Source organism: Lissotriton vulgaris, chromosome 8, assembly GCF_964263255.1.
Source record: "Lissotriton vulgaris chromosome 8, aLisVul1.2, whole genome shotgun sequence".
NCBI classification, from domain to species: Eukaryota; Metazoa; Chordata; class Amphibia; order Caudata; family Salamandridae; genus Lissotriton; species Lissotriton vulgaris.
This window is the reverse complement of record NC_141696.1, coordinates 534,244,648-534,268,551: the sequence shown is the minus strand read 5'-3', so window position 1 is coordinate 534,268,551 and position 23,904 is coordinate 534,244,648. Positions and strand designations below refer to the sequence as shown.

Here is a 23,904-nt window from a genome sequence, read left to right as displayed (position 1 = left end):
ATGGAACAAAGATTACCATACCATACTATATAATGCCAGGCCATACCATACCATAAAATGACAATTGACTTACCACTATGTCCTACTCGGCGACCTCAACTTCCACAACGGCGCCAACTCCATTGCCCCACCGGAGAACCTGAACAATGTCGGCCTCATGCAGCTGGTCACCAAACCCATGTGCAAAGCCAGGCACACACTCAGCCCTATTTTCACCTCCAGCCACAGAATCAAGCCACACCACATAACTCACCTGGACTGACCACACCATTGTACACTTCAGCATCACGGACGCCCAGCACATCATCACTAGGCGTCAGATCTCCTCTCAATGCAGTTGGAGCAAGGCCACCGAATCTCAGTGGTCAAAGGCCCTTCCCCACTTCCCTACCCAATGCCTCAACAGACCTTGAGCAGGCAGTCCAATATGTTGCCACCTGGATCATTGACAGTGCCAACAGAATTTTCCCACTAAAACCTACAAAATCCAACATGACCTCCAAACATGCCAACTGGTACTCCCCAGAACTCAGGATCAGGAAGCGCAACTGCCACCAACTGGAGAAATGATTGTGCGCCACCAAGAACCCCGCTGACAGAGCAGCTCACATAACAGCCCTCAGCAACTATCACCGGCACAGCAAAAAAGCCATGGAAGCAGCCATCACCACAGCATTGACTCCGTGGCCATCCACAACAAGGAACTCTTCAAAATAGTCAAAGAATTCTCCAACCTTTCAGCCGCAGAGAACACTATCCACCCCTCCCAAGATCTCTCCAACACCCTCTCAGACTACTTCCACAGCAAGATCAACAACATCTGCAATTTCAACCTCCAACCCGCCACCCTCAACCCCACGACCTCATCCATCTAGCGAACATCAGCCAAATTATTACCACCTGGTCTTTTCTCACCGCCCTGACCAACTCAGCCATCAACTCTTTTATCCACAATGGGGCACCCTCATACCCCTTCCCCCACCAACTTTACAACCTAGCAACAAACCCAATCATCATGCTACACGCCAGCATCTTCAACACCTCCATCTCCACAGCAACCTTCCCGGATAGATGGAAACACGCAGATGTCACACCCCTCCTAAAGAAAGATGCTTCCAACCCCAGCGATCTAAAAAATGATCCCCTAATTTCCTTATTCCCCTACCAAGATAACACATTGTAAGGACACCCATCCAATAATTTTGTTTTTTTACAAGATTTAGACTACTTAAAGATTTGTTAGGATAGTTATGAGTCCCCCCATCCCAAGGATATGTTTGAAGTCTTTCTACCTGATACTGCTCTCCACCCTCATCTAAGTTAAAAACACTGGGGACATCTATAACTCTAGAATGCTCCAAACTATGGAATGTGAAAATGACATGTGGTAATCGGTATAGGTGGCTGTAGATACACATGGTTTGCATACTACCGCCATCTGGTGTTGGGTTTGAATGTGCTCAAGTTGTTTTTCTTCAAAGAAGCCTTTCTAGTCACGAGGTAGAGTGACTCCTATGCATGGTGCTAATGCGCATGGTTATCGACTCCATTGTTAGATTATTTTCTGTTGGCTGTAGGGTTCGTACATGTGTTGCCTGCGATCTGGTTAGATGGTGTCACTGTGCACTTTTCAGTTCGTGCAACACTATTCCCCTCATCGCTATTGTTTGGATCGTGTTTTCCATTCTGCGTATTAAGGTATATATAAATCACTCAATCCAGCCGAATCGCTTTGACCACGGCCCCTACAGAGACTCGCCCTTCAAGGCCTTTCTTCAGTCTCCATTAGATTCTTCAAAAAATGCCTTGCTGGTCATGGAAAAGAAGCCCTTCAATTACTGCCCACGCTGCCACGTGAAGTATTCTCACACCGACCTACACCAGGTCTGTAATCTGTGTTTATCACCAGAACACAAGGAAGAGGATTGCAACACAGCCATTCCTTCTGCTCAAAGAAAACCCTTTGAGACCATCAAACACTTAGGCTCGAAATGTTGCTGAGCAGCTGTGAGGATACTCAAAGACATCTTCGATCATGAAGACATTGAAGAACAGGAAGAACACCCTCAGCTGGCAGCTTCGGAGGAAGTGGTGTTTTCTGTTGAGGGCAGTTCTGGCTCCAACCTCGAGAGCGACCTGGAGATGGAAGAAGTTACGACGGCTCAGCAGTTGGCAAGTATGGTATACCCCTGCCCCTAAACACTATGTCTATCAGCCCAAAAGACATTGGTCTCCCTGGAACAATGTACAGAGGCCCTCGGCACACCACTACCTTCTGGCCGTGATCGGCAGCGAGTAACTGGTTTTCAGACACCCCACCTTCCAGCTCAGTACCGAAATAACATATAAAGCTGAAGCCATCGGCATCGAGCACTTCGATCCCAGAACTTCACTTGGTGTCTGCACAACCCTCTGTCCAAAGTCGACCATCACCATCAACAGGCACTGCTTCGATGCCAAGCGGAGCTTCAGTGCCGAGATTGAAACCTCGACCCGAAATCTTCAAGCCCACTTCCAAGCCTGATTCTGGCAGGTCACTGGAGCCCATTTTTCATGGACTTAAAGAGCAACTGGATTCCAAAGAAAAGCAAATTCCCATCCAGCCTCACACAGGTGGTATCCTTGCCACACCTTTGGCTCCAATTCATCCACCACCAAAAAGATGGCAGAAAAAATCGAAGACCACCAGCCCTTTGCCTCCTCCGCCACCCTCACCAACTCTACCATCACCACCAGATTCGCCTTCTCCACCACAGACTATAGAAGACCCACTAGAAATGTCATCTCAGTGGTCTCCACAAGATGATGCTGCTGGGTATGGTGAGGGGCAAGACACTTCAGGGACATCACATCAACCGACCCCTGCTTAAATGCATTATCATGAAACTTCAGAAAATGTATCAAACATGGGCTAAGCCAGTTTGTCTGGCTTGCATTTTGAGCTGGAGCCCTTGGAGGCTGGTTTTGAAACCCCAGGGCCACCTGTGGTGATTCTGTAACTTTCCACAGCTCCCTGATAATAATTGCTGCAGGCACGGACAGGCTTTCAGAAAGAGAGGGAGGGAGGGTGATGTAGTGGAAAGCATTTAGAGAGGGAAGAGAGACAGACAGAGGATGGAAGGGGGAAGGGAAAATGGATGGAAGAAAAGACTACATGAGGAGATGAAGAGAGCACGGTTGGTTTGAGCATTTTTGTTACTGCTGTTTTTGGTTCCCCAATCCAGACCTGCTAAAGATGATAGTGGATGGGGCCTGATAAGACTTATATAGGCTACACTGCCCACATGTGCCAGTTGGCTTTATAAGGGTGTTATGTTATAATCTAAAGCTTGACATGGATCATTCTAATGAACATCTCCACGTCTGGCTTCAACAGAATGCACGAAAGAGGAAGAGTTTTTTCCTTTTTTCCAAATGGTAGTCCCCTTTAGTATGTGTATATCTAAATGTGTAGATTTCCATAAGCTTAGCATCTCAGAAAAAAAACAAACTGGGCTGGAGTGTAAGTCCTTGTTCCAGTGGACATTCTGCCCCCCTTCAAACATCATTACCTGCCATTCATAATTTAGAACTAATACTAGACAGGTCTATGTACAACTTGTTTTCTAACACATTTCAAAAGTATCAACCAGCTGCTGAGCAAATACTTTTCTTTCCTTTTGTTTGTTTGCTTCAATAGATTATTTTTATAGGCTACTAATGTAAGTGGATTGAATGTTATCTTACTGTGTCCTTATTTGTAAAAAATAAATAAGCTGATTCCATATTTATTGTCAGGTTTTCGAAGAATTTAGATTATTACCCTGAACTTTATTTTATGTTTATTTGGTATTAACAGGACAGTTCTGAGGAGCAGACAGCATGTTTTTCAGGAACGCCTGTCTTTTTTCATAAATGACCACTGTCTTAATTAAATGGCACTAGTCTTGTGTTACCCGATCTTTAAGAAATTAGGGAGGGCTATGTTTCTTCCTTTTCAATACTCTGTAGAATGATGCACTTTCCCGAAATGTACTTAACAATCATTTGCAATGCAATAGGTCTCGCATTTACGAGAGTTTGAGCTAATTGCATTGTAAATGACAATGCCTTACATTTATGTGTTGTTTTTAAAACAGATAAATAAAATGCATTGTCATTTACAATGCCAATAGCTTAAACTCTCACAAATGCGAGACCTATTGCACTATAAATGCATAGACAAGTAGACTCACCTATTAAAGTGTCTCAAAGTACTACCTAGTCTATTTTAATATTATTTTTATGCACTTTACACACCAAACACACCCATCTACACCTCACTGCCCTACACTGGCACTTTACATTACGGCTTGGAAACAAAAAGATATCTGTTAAAGATCCCCTTGAAGGGTGCCCGTTGTGCATTGCAGCGCTGGCCTGAAGGCGAGCAAGCCCTATGATGAAGCATGACATCTATTCTGGTGTGTGAGGAACCTAGTTCCAAATGGAGCAGACTCCTATTTTATCCTTTGGATGTACACACTGACCGACCTCTAAATTCTCTCTTTATCTTAAAGGAATTGCATACCTTATTGATTTTTATTTGATAGATACTAGGGGCTTGTATGCTGGACCTAGCAGACTCCTATTCTATCCTTTGGATATACACACTGACGGACCTCTAAATTCTCTCTTTATCTTAAAGGAATTAACCTTATTGATATTATTTGATAGATACTAGGGGCTTGTATGCTGGACCTACAAGTGCCCCCAGACCCACCTTCTATGGCAATATAATTCCCATACTGTGCCATGACCTCGCTAGATCCTAAATATATACTGAAGTGTGTACGCATCTCAGTGTTCTTGCAGATGGGCTAGCAATCAAGAAAGTTTAGCTGCACAATGTGATTTGCTACAGTTCTGAGCAATCTATCCGTATACTATGTCCAATTGGCATAGGACATCTATTCTCCTTACCAGTAAAATGCAGTGAGCCGATGCTCTGATAACTGATCAGCAGTGTTTTTCTGGATGCCTTGACATATAGGCATACAAACATCAATGACACTCTCCAATCGGCAGTTAATAACATCAACTTTATCCTTGCATTATTTTGCAGTGAGTAGTGGAGGTTTTCATCACAGTGATCCAGGACATGGGTGGGCTACCAGAATATTGTTGTCCTCTGACTTATAACGTGTCCTAAATGTCTACAAAAATATTGCTTCATTGAAGTGAATAATAAAAACCCTACACCCAATTGGACAATATTCCTGTGAACACTATTTAGGATACAATATTTGTGTCACACAGTATTTCTGTATCCCATGTAATGACATGCAACCCTGATTCTCTCCAGTGCAGAAAATAACTTCTTTATTCATCTGACTGGCCCTTCGATGCAGCATATCTAGCACAGGTCTTATTAGGGCTCCTTCTCTCACCTAGCTGACAGGGCTGCACGTCTTCTCCTTGAATATTTAGTTTAAGATTCCCAAAACAGGGGGCGTGGCCTAACTGAGGATCATGGATGATGCGTGAGCCAAAACTTGTAGTCCGGGAAAAGGGAGACTCTACTGAGTGAAGGGGCCCTCCGCTCTCGCCTTCTGCAGGAGGCGGTCCCTGTCCCAGAAGTGAAGCAGTCGGGCCACCACAGGCTGCGGAGACCATCCAGGGGCCAGTGGCTTGGCTGGTACTTTAGGGGCCCTTTTTAGCGTGTAAAAAGTGGACAGACTCTCTGGTGCTACCACACTCCTGAGCCAGTGCTCCAAGAAGGGCACCATATTGCTGCCTTCTGCGCCTTCGAGCAGGCCTAGGACCCTGATGTTGTTCCTCCTATTGTGCCCTTCGGCATCTTCAGTCCTTCGTTCTAGCAAACACACTCTGTCTGTAAGGGCCCCTCATCTTCTGCTCCAATGCCTTATGTGCCCGCGCCAGTTCCGCAACATTATACTCAGTCTCTTTAACCCTCTCCGACCCTTTCTTATATTCTTCCAGCAGTAGGCCCAGCCCCACCACAACCGAGCTAATGTCTTGATGGAGGGTGGCCTTCGAGTCAGCTATGGCCTCCAGTATTTTATTAAGTTGTTGTTGCACTGGATCCTCCGGGGTAGATTGCGACTGTTCGTGGGCACTGTCTTTGGATCTTGAAGGGCCCTAATCTGGCGGCCTTTAGGTTTGCCCATGGTGCCGGGGGCTCTCTAGGCCTATTCGACGCCCCCCACTGGCGATGCTTATTCATTTTAGGGAACGCTAAAGTTGGAGTCCAGTGATGGGTGTAGATCCCCCACCTCAATAAAGGCCGCACTGCAGCTTGCCAGAATAGTCCGACCGGGCCCCCTCCCCACTTTTCTGGTCTCCTTGCTGTGTGCAATGAGCCCCGTATGCTGCACCTCTGCAAGACCAGTAGCTCCGCCTGGACCCCACTGGGTTATCTTCGCACACTTAAGCCGTGGTCAGTGTGGCCCACCAGCCTAGGGGCACAGCCAGCACAGACTTTGGGCTCCCAGCAAAAGTCCGGCTCCCCGCCCACACAGGCATCACAGGCTCCCTAGCTGCACCCCATTCGGCGACTTCCCGCGTGATGGGGTCTGTCCTGGTTCACAGTCACAGATTCTTCCCGGGGTTCTCGCCGTCATGCAATCCAGTGTAATTCCACCACTGGGCTGATGCCACCACCCCCTAATGATCCAAGCAAAGCCCTACAATCTGCCTGGGTACATCTCTGACGGAACACTGTCCTGTTCGCTTGGCTGTGGCCCGGCTCCTTATGGGCTCTTTCAGCCCGTCCCGGCTGCCAGTTTCACGGGATATAACACCGGCAGGTGCGGAGGAAGCGGGCCTTATATCTAGAGGTCAAGAAGGCATTGAGGCAGGAAGGTCTCCAATACTCTCTGACCTTCCCGGCCCGACTGCGTATAATGTTTGAGGGGAACACCCACTACTTTGACGGTCCTAAAGATACCTTGGACTGGTTTGGAGGCCTACAAGTGTGAGACACCGCAGGACAGGGGCCCTGGATCTGCCATGCGGAGGGCCACAGAGATTGGGAAACGCCTGATACGACAACCTCGTGAGTGGACCTTGAAGAAACCATCTTCATCGCAGACGGGGAGGGAAATGGCTGAAGCGTTGCAGGCTGTGGTGGTGCTGTTGCAGAGTCGGAGTCCCGCCCCGGAGGTGGAGGCCGGCTCCTTCAAGAGAGACTGAAGACAATGAGTCTGACACTTCCAGCAGCGACCGTGTGAAGCTGCCGGTGGTGACGCCTAACACTGTGGACGATATTATCTGATGCAGTTGGTAAACTAAGGTGACTGTGCCACTCAGAGGGGTGTTCAACTGCAGTTGACTGTTCCAGGTCCCGAGCTGCTTCATTATATTTGCGGAACAACAAAATGAGGATGCCAGTACTGATACACATGAATACTTATTAAAACGCTAAACCTGAAGTAAGATTCAAGGCTTGGAGCTGCTTAGTAGCTTTTATTATTTGCTTAATGTTATCAAAAACGAATTGGTTCAAAAGTAAACAATATTACATGCTAGGTACAAAAATAAGGGAAGAAACAATCTTTCATTATGTCAGACATATCACAAGCATACAACAATCAACCATTCAGGAACAATGGGGAGAATAAGAAGTGATGTATTTACAGTGAACGATATTTACAGTGAACACAAGGATGCTGGAAAAGGCCACAGTCTGCAATATATTTCGAAAAGTTTAACTGAAAAATTATTTACATAAAATGTACATTCCTAATCAAAATTTGAATAATCACAGTTTTTTGATGAAATAAAGTGAAAAAATGAACACGGTGATGTACAACGGGTGATAAGCAGCGAAGCAATTCAGATAAACTTATCACCCGTGCAGACTTGAGAGTGGTGATGGGCCTACGCGTTTCGAATCCTGCTGGTCTAAGAGGATTCTCATCAGGGCCTTTGATTCTAAAGAAAGAAAAGAGATAGTGAGAAAAAAAGTGGTTTTACCAAATGTGCATTTAACTGATCAACATCAGAATCTAAACTCAGTTACCACCCCCTCCTACACAGCTTACCAAGAAGGGGTGCAAATGCATCCAAATATAACTTTTCACAGCATCAAGGCTGGGGGATGATTTTGTACCTGAAAATGACCGAAGCAGACCTAAATTATATACAGGACTTGGATCAAGGTGACTGAGAGAACTGGGACAAGAACCTTTAATGTTACCTGCTGAGATAAACACAGACGATGCTGTACCAGAGGCGGTGATAGCTTGGAGGGGCAATGGTGATACCTAAAAAGTAGTGGACATGAAAGGCATTAGGGCAGATTTCTTGCAGCTACTGCACGAGAAAGGAAGGCAGCAAATGGCCTTACCCAATATTCTAGAGCCTCTATCTTTTAGGTCGCTGTCGCCATTAGAGTAGAAGTAGATTAATTTCGTGCCCTACAAAACAAGAGTAAGCACGAATTTCAGTTGTATAGGGTTGCCTCAAACTTTTAGCGCAATAACAAACTGCTTGAATATCTTACCAACAGAGGTGAACACGTAGTGTGGCAATATGATGTAACCAACACTAGACTTTGAAGTACCTACAAAAAAGCCAACAGGGCGCCTGTCAGTGCTATTCAAAATCTTACTGGCCGTTTAATTGCGTGCACGTTGGAGAATACGCAGCGGCTTACCGTGATTTAGTGACGACGGGCGTAGTCCGCCAAACGCGGCTACCAGCGTTCAAACGATTCGGCGGTCCTGCAGTAATATAACATGACAAATTGTCAGCGGGCCGTTATTGGCAGGTTTAGCAAATACGATTTTTAACAAACAAAGTGGATTTTACCGTCAGCGCTGTAAAGCACGCTGCGAGGAGGTAATTTGTTACTGCAACAAAAGCAGGAGAATAGTAATTAGTTATGCGACCATAGACTTAGGCGAACTGCTAACGCAGGGCAAGCATTGTTGGAATACTCACTTTAAGAGCTTCAATCTGGGAACTTTTGGCGACAGCGAAACGAAGCGGTTGCACTCAGATGAGCGCCTTAGCTGAATGAGCTGCCATACACACGCCCTTATATACAGGTCATGGAAAAGTCCACACCCACCAATTAACCTGGCCGGTTTTGCAGAAGAGAACAGGAAAACCAGGGCCGGAGTGGGAGGTCCATGGTAACTTGCAAAGGTTTATAATGTGCCCGGGTTCAGCAGGCAATGGGGTTTCAGGAAGAGAATGATTATAACTTGAATATCTCACTTAGTTCATTCAAGCCTGACACCGCAGTGTCGAATTTCACTATTAAAAGAGCTTCTCGTTTTGACAAGGCTAAGTTCTGATCGCCACCTCGTGGATTTTTTTCCACTTTGGAAATTACTGTCCATTTCAGGTCACTTACAGAGTGTTGCATCCGCGTCCAGTGGAGCACCAAAGGGGCATTTTCAACCTTCCTTTTAATTCTCGATTTATGCTGAGAGATCCGTTGCCGGATTTCTTGATTGGTTTTACCTATATACAATAGGTGACAAGGGCATATGATACCGTAGACAACAAACTTGCTTTTGCAGTTGCTGAACGATTCATGTTTCCAGAAAATTCCGTTATGCTGAAACAGTGAGCCCTCAATCGAGGATTCACAACAGAGGCATGTGCCACATTTGTGATGTCCAAGGATGGGGGGCATCCCCATCATTTGGCGCAATGTGGCAGGTTTAGATGTTGGCATGGCAGCCCGAACTAAATAGTTCGCAATGTTGTTTTCCTTTTTGAAGGCAAATAAGGGGATATCTGCTAGGCTATTATCCAAATCTTTCACTAGATGCCAGTTCTGTTTTATGACTTTCTTCAGATGGTTGGCATTGGGGCAATATGTCGTAACACAAACCTGTCTTTTTAATTCAGGTTTAATCTTACGTTCTAGGGTGGTCTCCCGTGGTGTCCATTGTGCTCTCCTCATACAGCTCTTCACGAGTTTCTTCGGATAACCTCTCTCGCACAATTTGGATGTCAATTTAGCTGAGTGATTTTGAAAGTCCTCTTTAAATGTGCAATTCCTACGGACTCGCAGGAACTGCCCATATGGGAGGTTCTCTTTGAGGTTCCTGGGGTGGTTACTTGAAAACATAAGCGACTTGTTTCTATCAGTCGGCTTGCTGTATAGGGTCGTTGCCAATTTCCCCTCAGAAGGGAAGACTTCCACGTCCAGAAACGCAATCTTTGTAGTAGAGCTAGAAATGCTGAACTTTATGTCAGCAGTTCTATCATTCAACCATTGATAGAACTGATCAAGGGTGTTACTATCACCCGTCCACGTCATAAAAACATCATCAATAAACCGGAGCCATGCTCCGATGTATTGAATGAAAGGGTTGTTATGATAGATGTACGCCTCTTCATACATTGCCATAAATAGTACCGCCAATTCAGGCGCAAAGGGGCAGCCCATGGCTACTCCTTTGGTCTGATAGTAGTAGTCTCCATTAAAGCAGAAATAATTCTTCTTTAAGGCAAATGCTGCTAAGTCAACAATGAATTTGGTGGGCACCTGCATGGGTCTTGGTCGGGAATCAAGGTAGTGTGTCAGAACTGCTATCGCCTCATCTTGAGGGATCTGGGTGTATAATGCAGTAACGTCCAGCGTAACTAGTCTGTCTCTGTCTTCACGAAACGCAATGCTTTCGAGTTTGTTGATAAAATCAGTCGTGTCCTGAAGGTAGGACTTCACACTGATCATGAATTCTTTTAAGAAACAGTCTACATATTTGCGGCTGGTGCCTTCTGGTTGGTATGAGGTTCCTGATATAAGCTTCCTTGGCTAACCCCCGCTGAGTGCCATACTAGGTTTGGGCCACATTTGGTACTAACTATTTCACATGGTATTTGGGCGGCCAACCGTTGTTGGACAGGCCTGGGGTCTGGGTTTTGGCAATCATAAGGGTCCTTTTGTTTGTTTCTTGTGTTTTGATGTTTGCAGAGGAGGGTGGGGGGATGGTGCAGGAATGGGGGGATGAGGAAGGGCCTCCCTCCACAAGCCGCTTGGTGATACCCAACACCAATGGCAGATGTTCGTAGCATTATAAGGTTCCTAACTTGGAACATTAGAGGAATGGGGTCTATTGCAAAGCGCCATAATATTTATTCATACCTGAGGCGCAAGGACATACACATTGCGCTACTTCAGGAAACTCACTTGAACATTGAGGAAGCCGGGAAGCTGAAACGACGATGGCAAGGCCAGGTCTTTGCGACCACCTCCTCGTCTTTTGCCAGAGGGGTACTGATATGAATTAAGCTGGGGGTCCTTTTTGCTCTCGACCGGTCGTGTTTGGACGCTGATAGCCGGTATGCACTGGTCACAGAGAGACTGGCAGGTCAGGAAGTTACCCTTGGCAATATTTATGCTCCTCACCAAGACCATATTGGCTTTCTGAACTCCTTCTCTGCTATATTGGCTGACAAATAAAGGGGCAACTTGATACTGGGGGGGGGGGGGGGGATTTCAGTTGTGTTGGGGAAGTTGTTACTGACTGTTCACATCCTCTCTTGATGGGGTCTCAGCCACGCCGCACAGCCTTGGGGTTTCGCACATGGATTTCACATTGGGGCCTTGAAGACACTTGGAGGTTACATCACAACAGAGATAGGGAGTTCTCCTACTTTTCGCTGGTCCACAAAGTGCAGACATGGCTTGATTCATTCCTGTGCTCCCCTGCCTTTAATAGCTCTATTAAACATTCCTAATACTTAAGGCGCACATTGTCGAATCATATCCCATCGATAATAACACATCGGCCCTCGGGGCGGTGTCCTCTGTTCTGACCTGGAAACTAAAACCAGCTATGTTCGAGGATGCTCCTTTTCGCACATCATTGCACAGTACTTTCCTATTAATGTCAACACGGCATCCTCCTCTCATGTGGAGTGGGAGGCGTTTGAGTGGTCGTCATAGAGAGCTCCGTCAGGAAATATTAGACCTGGAAGGGAGCATCCGCAGCTTAGATAATGTTCAGGGTACAGACGAAGCTGCTCGAGTCGCACTACAAGGCCGCGCAGGTAAAGTCTAATGATGCACTGGGGCGCTTGCGATGTTACAAGCACACAGCCTACTTAGATAAAGTGCAGAGGGAGGAAGGGAAGGCAGACAGACTATTAGCACGGTTAATTAGACCTGAATTAGGGGGGGTTGCCATTCACTCATATTAGCTTAGATACCGGAGATGTGGTGTACGACCCGGATGGGATTAACAAATCCTTTCTAACATACAACAAGTGATTATACACAGCCCCATCTGCGGCTTTCCGGCTGCACATTTGAGAGTATCTGGAGCCTCTTCCCCTCCGTGTGCTGGAAGAGGAGGACCAGGAAGAACTGGGAGAACCAATACATTTGCAGGAAATCAAAGCCGCCATTAGTGCATTAGCGCCTGGCAAAATGCTGGGGCCAGATGGCCTCCCAGCAGAATTTTACCAACGCTTCCCTGACTTAATAGCACCGCATCTAGTCAAATTGTATGCTGATGCATATGAGTCTGGGGAGTTGCCTTGCTCCACCCAGACAGATCTGGTGATCACCCTCCCGAAAACTAAGAAGACGGAGGCATGTGTTAAAGATTATAGGCCCCTCTCCATGCTTAACATGGATTTTAAGATCTTAAGTAAGGTGTTGGCCGGTAGGTTAGTCCCACATATGAAGACACTTGTACACCCTGACCAGAACAGGTTTATTCCCTCTTGTGACACCTCTTATAACCTCTGCAGGCTCTACTCCATTCTTTATCATGTTGGGGCCCCAACCGAACACCAGGCAGCGGTGCTTTCTGTCGATCTAGAAAAAGCTTTTGACACAGTGGGGTGGGAGTACTTATTTGAGGTGATGCTGCACATGGGTCTGGGAGAGGAATGGGTGCAGTGGGTGCGGCTTTTATATGCTGCCCCTACAGACAGGGTTAAAACGGGCAGAACAATCTCTAGGCCGTAAAAGATATCCAGCAGGACTAGACAGGGGTGTCCCCTTTCTTCCCACCTGCTTGTCCTGGCAATCTCTCCCCTTGCTGAGAGACTCAGTCAGGGAGGGGATTGGATTGGGTTGTCTATTGGAGGGCGGTTGAACCATGTATCCATCTACGCAGATGACTTGCTGATATATTTGTCAGAAGCAGTCGCGGGCACCCCAGCGGCCATAAAAATTCTGGATGACTTTGAGTGCCCCTCGGTCCTGCGAGGTAATAAAATAAAGACATATCTGTTCCTGATAGCAGCCCCAACGCATAGGCCTAATGCGCTGATGGCAGACATTTTATGAACTCAAAATATGTTTAAATACTTGAGCATACACTTATTTCACTCACTGGATGACCAGAAGGAAGGAAACTTGGGTAGAGCTCTGCTCTCGCTCCGCTGTGCACTTTTGGCGTACATTGCAACTACCTATCATGGCTAGGGTCTCCCTATCTAAAATGGGCATGCTCCCGCGCTTATTGTATTTTTTGTCAATTTCCCAGTCCTCACGCCCAGTGGCTGTTTTCGCCCCTTGGATGCCCTACTACGAGACTTAGGGGGTCATTACGATGGAGCATTTTCCGCATCCCCCGGGCCGGCGGAAGCCACTGCCGGCCCGGAGGATGCGGAAAATCCTCTGCGGACCCACCAGGACCCACCGCCACATTAGGATGGCTGGTGGGTCATGGTTTAGGTCCGCAGCTTTTCCGCCGCGGCTGGCTTACAACCACGGCGGAAAAGCACTAAAATGGTGACGGTGTCTCTCAGACACCGTCAGCCAGATTAGGATTTGCTTGGGAACATGCTTTTCCGCGGCGGCTTTTCCGCCGTGGAAAAGCATGTGTAACTGCACTGCGGGGGCCCGTTGCGGGCCCCCTAGGTGTAGTGGGGGGTGCACATGAGGGGTACCATAGGTACCCCCTGCATTTGCGTGCACAATGCAGCAGGCACCGCGCGGTGCCTGCCGCTTTGTGCACGCAAATGCTGTGCATGCATTTTTAACATTGGTGTGGGTGCAGCTTGAAGCTCCACCCGCCGCAATGTTAAAATAGAGGATGTGACCGCCACTCTGGCGGTCACATCCTAATCTGCACAGAGGGAACGCCGCAGCCCATGCGGACGTTCCCTCATGCTCTGGGGTCGCGGACGGACTCAAGTCCGTCCGCGATCGTAATGACCCCCTTAGTGTGGGGAGATTGGTGCCCTAGGGTTTCTCATAAAACATTACAAATCCCTATGTCTGAGGTTGGGCTGGGGGTACCGAATTTTAAATCTTATATGTTTGCTGCTCAGGTACAGTGGCTGGCGCAATGGGTGGAGGGTGTGACTGAGAAGGGTACGTGTTTATCACTTCCGGACTCCCATCCTTATGTAGTGATGGCGAAATAATTAATACCAACAGCGCCCACCCCGTACTGCTCCTTGTTGCAGCGCACGGCTTTACAAGCTTGCAGGCGATGCCAGGTCAAGGAGCGGCGAATCACCAAGTACACCCCTATGCTACCACTCGTAGGACTGCCACATAGCGACCCACAGGCTCTATTCACAAGCGAGCAATTGGCCCGCTGGACTGAGGCTGGGTTGGATAATGTTGGGGACTGCACCCTGGACAAATCTCTGCTCCTGTTTGAAGGGCTTGTGGAGGACCGTGGTCTTCGCTCGGGCCAGTTCCTACAATATGAGACCTTGACACGTACATTTACACAGCTGTGGAATAAAGGGAGGTACGAACCAGAGACACATCCAGTATTACATGCCCTGTTCACACTTGGGACGGCAGGGCACCTAGTGAAATGGTTCTATGTTTCATTGCAATCGGCATCGGTAGGACCCCTCAGTGGGTTATGGGCAAAATGGGATAGAATCGAGAACAGAGAGCTTACGGATGCGGAGTGGCACAGGGTTCCTGCACTATCCTAAGAAGATTTCTCGCAATAAACACTTGAAATATATACAATTCAATTACACACACATGGCTTACATGACACCTGACCGCCTTAATGTGACTTATGGGGGGGAAGTCCGTCTATCCCCTAGGTGCATGTACCCGGATGTGGACTTTGGTCATATGACTTGGGACTGTCAAATCCTGCGGCCTTTCTGGGAGGCTGTACTTGGTAAACTCACAGAAGTGCTGGGCAGAGCGCTGTCTCGACCAGTACAGACTTGCTTACTGGGTCTCTTCCCCAGACCTCCAAAGTGTAAATTTGGAATAGGTTGATAGACCTCGCATTAGGCCTGGCTAAGCACAGAATTGCAATGGAATGGAAGTCCCCGAGAGGGCCTCAGTTTGAGTCCTGGAATAGAGACGTTATCATATTGGCTGGGGCAGAATGTAGAGCACTCAGCTGGGAAGAGTCTAAGGGCATGAGGAAGCATCCAATAGCCGGTCTATGTAGGGAGGTGATGGTAGCATGGGAAACACCTATGAATACTGCGAGCGATGTGACCGGTTCAGATTCGGGCCAAGAATCCCGCCCTGGAAGCGCGCAACGCGAAAACCCCACAGGGCCGTTACAAAGCACTGTGCTCTGACCTAGTGATAGTTGCTTATAGGAAAATAACAGGCAGAGGCCGACTACTGATCAGGCATGTTAGCTTTGACAATAGCCGGGAGCCCTTCCCCACCCCTTCCAGGAGGCCCAGCTATGTTGTGATTCCCCCCTATGTGTGCCATATCAGTTATGATCTACTTCACCCCTCTGCACAAGGTTTATTTACTTCTTTATTGTTTCAGTTTTGTTTAAGGATTGTTCTTAATAAATGAAGTAGCATTTTGATAAATACGAATGTTATGCTTGTACTCAGGATCGTTGGTGGAAACTCCCAAGTATACGTTATCGGGAACAAACTTTAGTAGAATATATACTAGGAAATATAGCCATCGCTTGAGGTTGGTAGTGATAGGATGGACTACTATTTGAACGTAACCTATTGTGTACACAAATTACGAGAGGAGTAGCTTGAACCAGTTACCGGTTCTGCTTTTGAACATTGAGTGATATTCTTTTGAGTTGTGATAGTACTGCCAACTGGCAAACTGTTTCTAGTCATATTTTTTTTTAATCTATACCATGTATGTTGAATATTACAAAATGTCAATAAAAATACTTAATAAAAAAAAAATCTCAAATCACGGAGATGAGATATTTGGATCGAAAGATAGCAGGGAACAATGTCTGCCTCCCTATTGGTTTCTGCTTGGTACTCCTGTTGCAGCCATTTACTTGTCTCCAGATAATGGCGTGCCGCTGATGCCGTAACGGGAGAGCAGTGTGGATGTGGAGAGGATACACTTTGCAGAGCATGCCCTTTGTACGCTGAGGCCACCAGCCAGTAAATGCATTTGCAGGTTATGGGAGGGCACACAGGGATGAGAGACTCACTTGTTTAATTTATAGTAGTAGGGCCTTCATCACACACACCCACATGCATCAAGCGACTTTGGAGTCGCAAACGGTGCGAATCGCAAAATTTGTCCGTTTGCGATTCCAAAATCACTTTTTGGGATGCATTAAACAATTGTGTAGAAATCACATTTTTTTGCGATTTCTAAAAATGCGATTGCATTTAAGGAATCACATTTTTTCGATTCCTTAAATGCAATGCATGAATGTTTTAAAAAATGCGAATTCGCAAATAGGGGGAGCAAATTAACACGAGGGTGAACCTCGTGTTAATTTGCGAAATCTTTCAAAAATGTACAAAAATGCATTTTTGAAAGTGTCATGTTACACACACACATGTCCTTTGGACGTGTGTGTGTGAAACTTGCACTTATAAAAACATTTCAAGGGTACAGGGGGGGGGTCCTTTGGACCCCCCTCAGCACCCTTGAAATGCATTAACAAATTGCGATTCGCAAAATGAAAATCGCAAAATGTAAATGCCTTCCCATTGATTCCTATGGGCCTTTTGGCCTATAGGAATCAATGGGAAGGTTTTCCTTAATTGCGATTCGCAAAATGTGAATCGCAATGAAGGAAAATTAAGAAATCGCAAACATATTTGCGAATTATTCATGAATTGCCGTTTTCGATTTCTGAATTGCGTTTCCCTAATTTTCGCAATTTAGGAATCGCAAACTGGTGCAATGATGCATGTGGGTGCATATGCTTTAAGGGAAAGGGTACAGTTATCAAGAGTACATCATGGCCAGTGGGTAAGCGGGATACACTGAACCGCAATTTTGACTCTGTTTTACTTACACCCCCTGGGGACAGGGGACCCATTTTCCTTGCTTCTATATGAACCAAGGGCTCCATGCGGCACCACTGGAAAGATGCACATATATATTTAGATTTTGACACTGGGTGAGAATAATAAAAATAGCAACCATATGAAGTCTTGTCTTAAAACCTTTTTACATAGGTAGCACTAAAATATTGAAACACTGTAAGGGCCTGATCACCAGTGCTCCCGTTAATTTCAGTATGTGCTGTAAGTCATGTTACTTTGCATCCGGGAGGCAAATCATGGTTGGAGCGGGGCATTCTCTTGTATCCACCCACAGATTTTGATGCATTCCCCGATTTGCTAAATGCGTCAAAATCCTATGCCTTCAACAATAAGGTGTAGAGAAGAAAATTGTCTTTATTTCTCCTCGTTATCTCCTCTTTCCATGTGTGCTGCAGAAAGAGGAAAATGCCTCTAAGGATTGTTTCTGTTCAAGCACAAAAACAATACTGCCTGTCGCTCAGGCTGCCTTGCAGTTTGGTGCGAGGGTACCTGCGTTGGCTCTAGGCAGCACACAATGCACTAGCGCATGGAGAGAGCAGAAATGCTCCATATCTTTGTAAATGTGGAGCATTGCTGCTCTTTCTCTTTCATGCAAAGAAGCAAAACAACTTTGTTTTCGGCCCTGTGTTGCATGAAATATTAGTAAAGGTGCCCCTAGTTGTTTGGCGGCAAACACAGCACCGTTTCAAATGTTCCCATATTAATCGATAATTGTTGTGAAGAAAAGGCCTGGAAAATACTGGAACATGCACTTGTTGGTGTGTTAAGCACAAAAACTGTATGTTATGCCCCATTTTTACAAGTAAAACTTGCAATTTGAGTAATCGCTTCCGTCAAAAGTGTGGTTATTGGGTGTAATAAATAACGATCCACTATTGGGGTGCTCATAATAACGCCCTTAGTGTGCATGTTAGCTATATTTGGTCAGTATCGGGAAAGTAAAAGTGTACACATTGTAAGTATGTTAAAGAATAGAAAGGTACAGGAAAAATAGAGGAAGAGGAGGTACCACACGACCCATTTTATCCTTTATTGGCTGTTCGTATCCATATGGTGATTAAACACAACTACAATTCTTCCTAGAGATTGACTTTGATGCCTGTACTATCTTTTCTAGATGGACAAAGTGGAGAAGTTCAAACACACACAGAGCACGAAGGACTGCCTTCATGCCAAGTACAACCCGGGCACATGCAGCACAGTGGTTGGGGATGACCAGTGGGGGCATCTGCAGGTGGACGCCACCTCCTTGTATCTGCTGTTCCTTGCACAGATGACAGCATCGGGTAAGCCTCTTACACAATGCCAGCCTTTTTGTTTATGTCAAGTAGTTTCTGTGTCTCAATAAACATATTAATGGAGCACTTATTTACACTTAGGGTGGAATATTTGTTAAAAAAATAAAAATAAATGAAAAATGAAAATGCCCGCATTTTCTTTTTATTGCGAAAGCACATCTTGTTTGTGAATAATTCAACATGCATCAAATTCCTTAGGCACACCAAAGGTATGGTGGAGTTAATCAGACAAATCAAAAGAAAATGATATTCAAAAAGAGAGAACAGAAGGAAAGGGAGAACACAAAGAATGCTGTTCCATATTACAAACACTCCAAACTAGTGGCAGAACAAAGCTTGATCCTAGTTAGGTGACCCCTGCTACAAGTATTGTTTTACTATAAATGTGGAAGAAGTAAGTCTGAAGGTCTGGTGCTATGGTTATTTCCATCCCTCAAAAATATATCTAGTAGAGCGTGCTCTTAAAAAAGCAGGGTGCTCACTCGAGGTAGGTAAGCCACCTCAAGAATGCAACCGTGGAAGAAGTAAGTCTGAAGTTCTGGTGCTATGGGTATTTCAATCCCTCAAAAATATATCCAGTAGAGCATGCTCTTAAAAAAGCAGGGTGCTCACTCGATGAAAGTAAACCACCTCAAGAATGCAACTATCCATAAAAGAGTTGATACCTTTGACTTTAGCTATAGGACCTGTAGGCTACAAAGCAGGTAAAGGAATGCCTACCAGTGACTATGCAGATGAAACGAAAATGTGTGTACTCTGCCTCATTTACAGTATCTTAATGAACAAAAAGGTCAAATATAACATTGATAACCATTGGAGTGAACGTTGGTCGGCGGTCACTGTACCGCACCATATGTGGTTTTATGTTTATTTCATATAAGTGCTGCTTTTGGTATTTTGATATCCATGGTCAACAATCTTAGTTTATTAGTCTAAGCCGTATAACTTTATGAAGATAATGATGTTAGATGGATAAATGCATGTAATATCTGGTTAAAAACGAACTTTGAATAAAAAAATATTTAAGGATGTACAGCTTGATTTTACTTTTTATGATTTTAGGCATAAGTTGACAGGTCTTGTTATCTCTATTTAAGGGGAAGCGGCCTGATGTAGAAAGGTAGTTAATGAGTTTGCAACAGCCAAGTGCATTTTTAATATTTACAGAAGCCCTGGGATTCAGAGAAGCGTGTATCAATGTTTTGTGACCGCAATTGAAATCCCAAAATATTGATTAGATATCGACACCTCAAAGGGGGTGGTATCTGATTCTCAAAACGTTACCTGTTCCTGTGGGACATATACAACTTTGGGTAGGGTCCAGAGGGACACAGCCAGCTTTCCCCAGTGTCTTCCCAAAAGGAAACAATTTTTATAAGAAGTGCTGGTCCCTTTAATGGACAGTGGTTACTTTTATGAAAATGCATGGACAGAGGTCTGTGGTCCATTGCAAGTCTCCATCCCTGCATTTACAGCCAATCAGAGGTATTGGCAAATTACGACCTACCCAATTCATATTTAAGAGGCAGGTTGTTTTTGCGGTACTACATAGTACATAGGCCAAGCAGCAAATTGCATTCACGTTAGCGAACCAGTTGGTGTGCAAATTGCAAATTCCTGGTTTTCAAATGGGAATAGTACATCAGACTCAGGTTTCTTTGCATGTTAGAGTTCCTAGTACATTTGAAGATTGTTAAACATGTTGGGAGCACATTCCATGCTCCCATGTCAGAGTGTGCACAGTCTTTCTCTCTAGACATTCTTCTCATTTATTTGTCATATAGAAATGCATCTGATTAAGAATTTTAAGGGTACATTTCTCATTCCCGAGTTAATGTACTGAATGAACATTGCCGCTACACTTAGGCTGCTGCTGTGTTTCAGTAACACTCTGTTGTAATGGGCGAGCACCCATTCCTGAAGGAAAAACTCTTATTAGTTGTCCCTAAACTCATTCATCTTGATGGGGTTATTTTTTATTCTTTATCAGAGACTCGACACTTCTGCATGTGCCGAGACTAGCAACCTCATGTGTGCACATGGTTAGCCGTGCTAGGCTCAAGTTTAATGAGATCATGTTTTCTCTCTCATGTCAGATGCTTCAGGATAAAATCCAACTAAGATGTCTCATTGCCTGCCTTTTCATTAGCAGTGTCAACTCTTTGCTGGTGGTCTGTTCACAAAATCCTTAGACGAGTTACATTTCAGTTTTCTTCTCAACTTCACTTATAAATCCAGTCCTTGAAGTATCACTGGTACACATTTCCTTTCCTTTTTAGAAAGGTTATCTTGCCTCTCCAGCTCCCTTCAGCCATATTCATGGTAAGGCCATTTAAGGACAGCACAGGAGTCACTTGCACCATGCCACTAAAAAGATAGTCCGGTCACTGGCATGCCCCACCCACCACATATCTACTGGTCTCTCCTCCTTTACTCCCATTTTATTTTCTGTAGTCTGCTCACATCATCAAGAAGTCCTTCTGTCTAGTATCTGTTTCTCTTGCCTCGTAGATCATTTTAAAGGCCTCCTGATCCATGCTTTATAAGTAAATATTCAAAGAGTGCAAGTTCAGTGCCACAACAGGCAAAGGCTCTGGACACTGGCTCTACCTATGTTGCTGCTGTGTGACTTGTGGATTCACATATACACCGAGGGAAAACACATAGTGCTGAATAGTAACAGGGATTTACAGGTTTCTGGGTGCTAAGAGTTTAGCAAAAGTCTGTTCCCCGCATTCCTAGTGCTAGCTTGGGACGAGGGAGATTATGTATCCTAAGCGATGAAGAAAAGGACAGAATAGTGCCTTCAGACAACTTTTTGGTTGGTCCCTATTCTGTTGTTTGATTCTGAAGACAGTCTCTCTCACTGCCAAAGATAATTATCTAATGGACCGATGGAATAACTAACGCCAAATTAATCAATAGACACCTACAATGTAAGACAGTACCTGGCACAACACACATTTCTGCAGACGAACCAACCAAGCAACAAAACATCCGACAACATATGGACTATCTTCAATCCTGCTAAAAATTTTAAACCCACCTTTATACCATCTACCTTGAGCTGTAAACACTATTCCTAGTTCTCAGTTTGTCTTCCCTCTCCATCCCCCTCTTTACTTTCTTCCTTCTCTGTATCTTGTGTGTTCTGGTTGCCTAATGCCACCTTACTCCTCCTTCTCCCACTTTTCTCATTTTTGTCCTCCATCATTGCAACCTGAACAATTATAGCATAGTTTTACTGACCATTTAACTTTTTATTTCTCTGTCATATTTGTTTCCCCTTTGTTCTCTTCTCCTGTCTTAACCATCAACATTCATCTCTATCCTTCCCCCAGTCCCAGCACCCCTCGTGTGCTTATTCACCCCTCTAACCCTTCAGTGCTTCTTTTCCCAAGCCTACCTTCCTTTTTCATCTTCTGTTTAATTTTTTAAAACATGTCCTACTTGGGTGACTAGTTTATGTTAACACTTAGGGATTATTACGATTTTGACGGTCCGACCGCCGCAAGACTCCATCTGCCCTTGCCAGCAGCCCACTGTGCTGGCGGTCCAAAGACGGCCATATTATGAATTGACCATGGGGCCGGTGGTGTGGATGCAGGGATATTGCCGTGGCATTGAGTACTTTTCACAGATATATCAATGCCTGTGTGTACATTTTGACTGCAGATGTGTCGGATGCACACATATTCATGAAATATGTGAAAAAATACCTTATAACCATTACCGGGGTTCAGCCCATATGTGGGAAGTCCTGGCAATGGATAGATGGTGCGAAAAGTATTCTACTGTATATAGACGTAAACAGGGTCCTAATCCTCAGTGTGAAGATCCTGCTGTGGAGGGGGGACCTAGAGAAAGGTATCCACATCAGAATCTGCCTGGAAGAAGAAGAAAGGGGTGAATACGCACCCACAGATCTTTTGTCACTGCCACCTTGAAGCAGGTGGTCGGACCACCACAGTCCGCTTGTGGATTAGGCAACTCGTAATACGGACGGCGGTGCAGCTCCCCTGTATCGCCCTACAGCGGCTGCCTTCCCACGACCGCGAACCCGGCAGTTGGCAGTCTGCTGGCAGTCTTGGCGGCCCAGCGGCGGTCTTCGCAAAGCAGATCCACCAAACTCATAATACAGCGGTCGGACTGCCAAGCTCACTGTGCTCAGACCGCCACCGCTGATGCAGCAGTCCATGGGACTGCCAATCTCGTAATGAGGCCCTTAATGTTCATAATTGTTTACTCCACTTTTACAATAATGAGATATCCATTTTCCAGTGTTGTATTACTTGTAAACGAGTCTTGGTATTTAAAAATTGAAAAAGAGAAAGTAAATAAAATGAATGAAGCAAATGAAATAGAACAAAATAAATGGAAAAAGTATGGGTAGGACAAAGACACAAGATATATTGTCTCCTTTGTGGGAAGGTTAGGGTTAGTGCAAAACTGCACTAAACTGTAGTGACCAGTGGGCACCAAGTCCTCTAATCCTTCCCAAGGAATGCTCCCTTTGCAAGAATTTGGGCAAATCAGTAACACAGTTGGGACCTTGTGAAATGTTATTGTCCCTGAGATAAGGTGGGTAAAAGTTTATTGTACAGTTTGGGGCAGCTGGGGTGGTTCTTCTCGGCCTGCTCTATTTACTTCCAAGATTTAAGTATGTCCCACATTTCTGAAGAATTTGTTGATCTTCAAGGGTGTTGTACTTTGCGGGGTTTTGGTCAGTAATATGTTCAATAAGCAATGTTTACTGATCAAGGGTGTTCTTCCTTCTAACTAGTTTGCAGTCTTTCCACAGTAGGGATATAACATACCCAAATCTTTTTTTCTGATTTAGAATGTCTCTGTTCCCACCACTGCAATCCTTGTTCCATCCTTGCATGTGTAGAGGGCTGACCTTTCTCCTTCTAATGAAGTTTCCTTCTTGATCAACTCACTGCACAGAATTTCAGAGATGCACTGCCTGGACATTAAGGTGCCTATTTTGATGTCAGTGGGAGTTTCCTCCGACCGACACCGTGGAGGAAACAGGATCGAGCAACATCTGGTCAGTGGTTCCGACCGCCTGATTACGATGCGATTGAACACTGTTCGGTCACATACTCCCATTTCTGTATGGGAGCTTGGGCTACGGCTGTAAACTGGCCGTAATACAGGCTCCCATAAAGAAATGGGGTTGTGTGTAAAACCCGGCACCCTGTGGAAGGCACCCCATGGTGCCTGCCACACAGAGCAGGGATTTATAGGGGGCCCCCTATGTACCCCCTTGGCCACCAACCATAGGTTTAGGAGGCAAGGGGGCCCTGCTAGGGGCCCCCAAAGTCACTTTCTGACAGCCTTTCTGTGTTGGAAAGGCTGTCTAAAAGGGGCATCGTAATCTCGATGGCGGAAACGCGGTCTATAGAAGGTTACTTGCGGGTCC

General features: G+C 45.5%; 1 protein-coding gene across 3 annotated transcripts in view; it reads left to right on the top strand.

The window, feature by feature from the left end:
* PHKA2 (phosphorylase kinase regulatory subunit alpha 2) overlaps positions 1-23,904 on the top strand; it is an 852,423-nt gene that overhangs the window by 137,857 nt on the left and 690,662 nt on the right. For all 3 annotated transcript variants that reach the window (XM_086934344.1, XM_086934343.1, XM_086934345.1), the window contains one exon: positions 18,299-18,467. In XM_086934344.1, the coding sequence (XP_086790470.1) occupies positions 18,299-18,467 (169 nt within the window). The remainder of the gene's footprint in view (positions 1-18,298; positions 18,468-23,904) is intronic.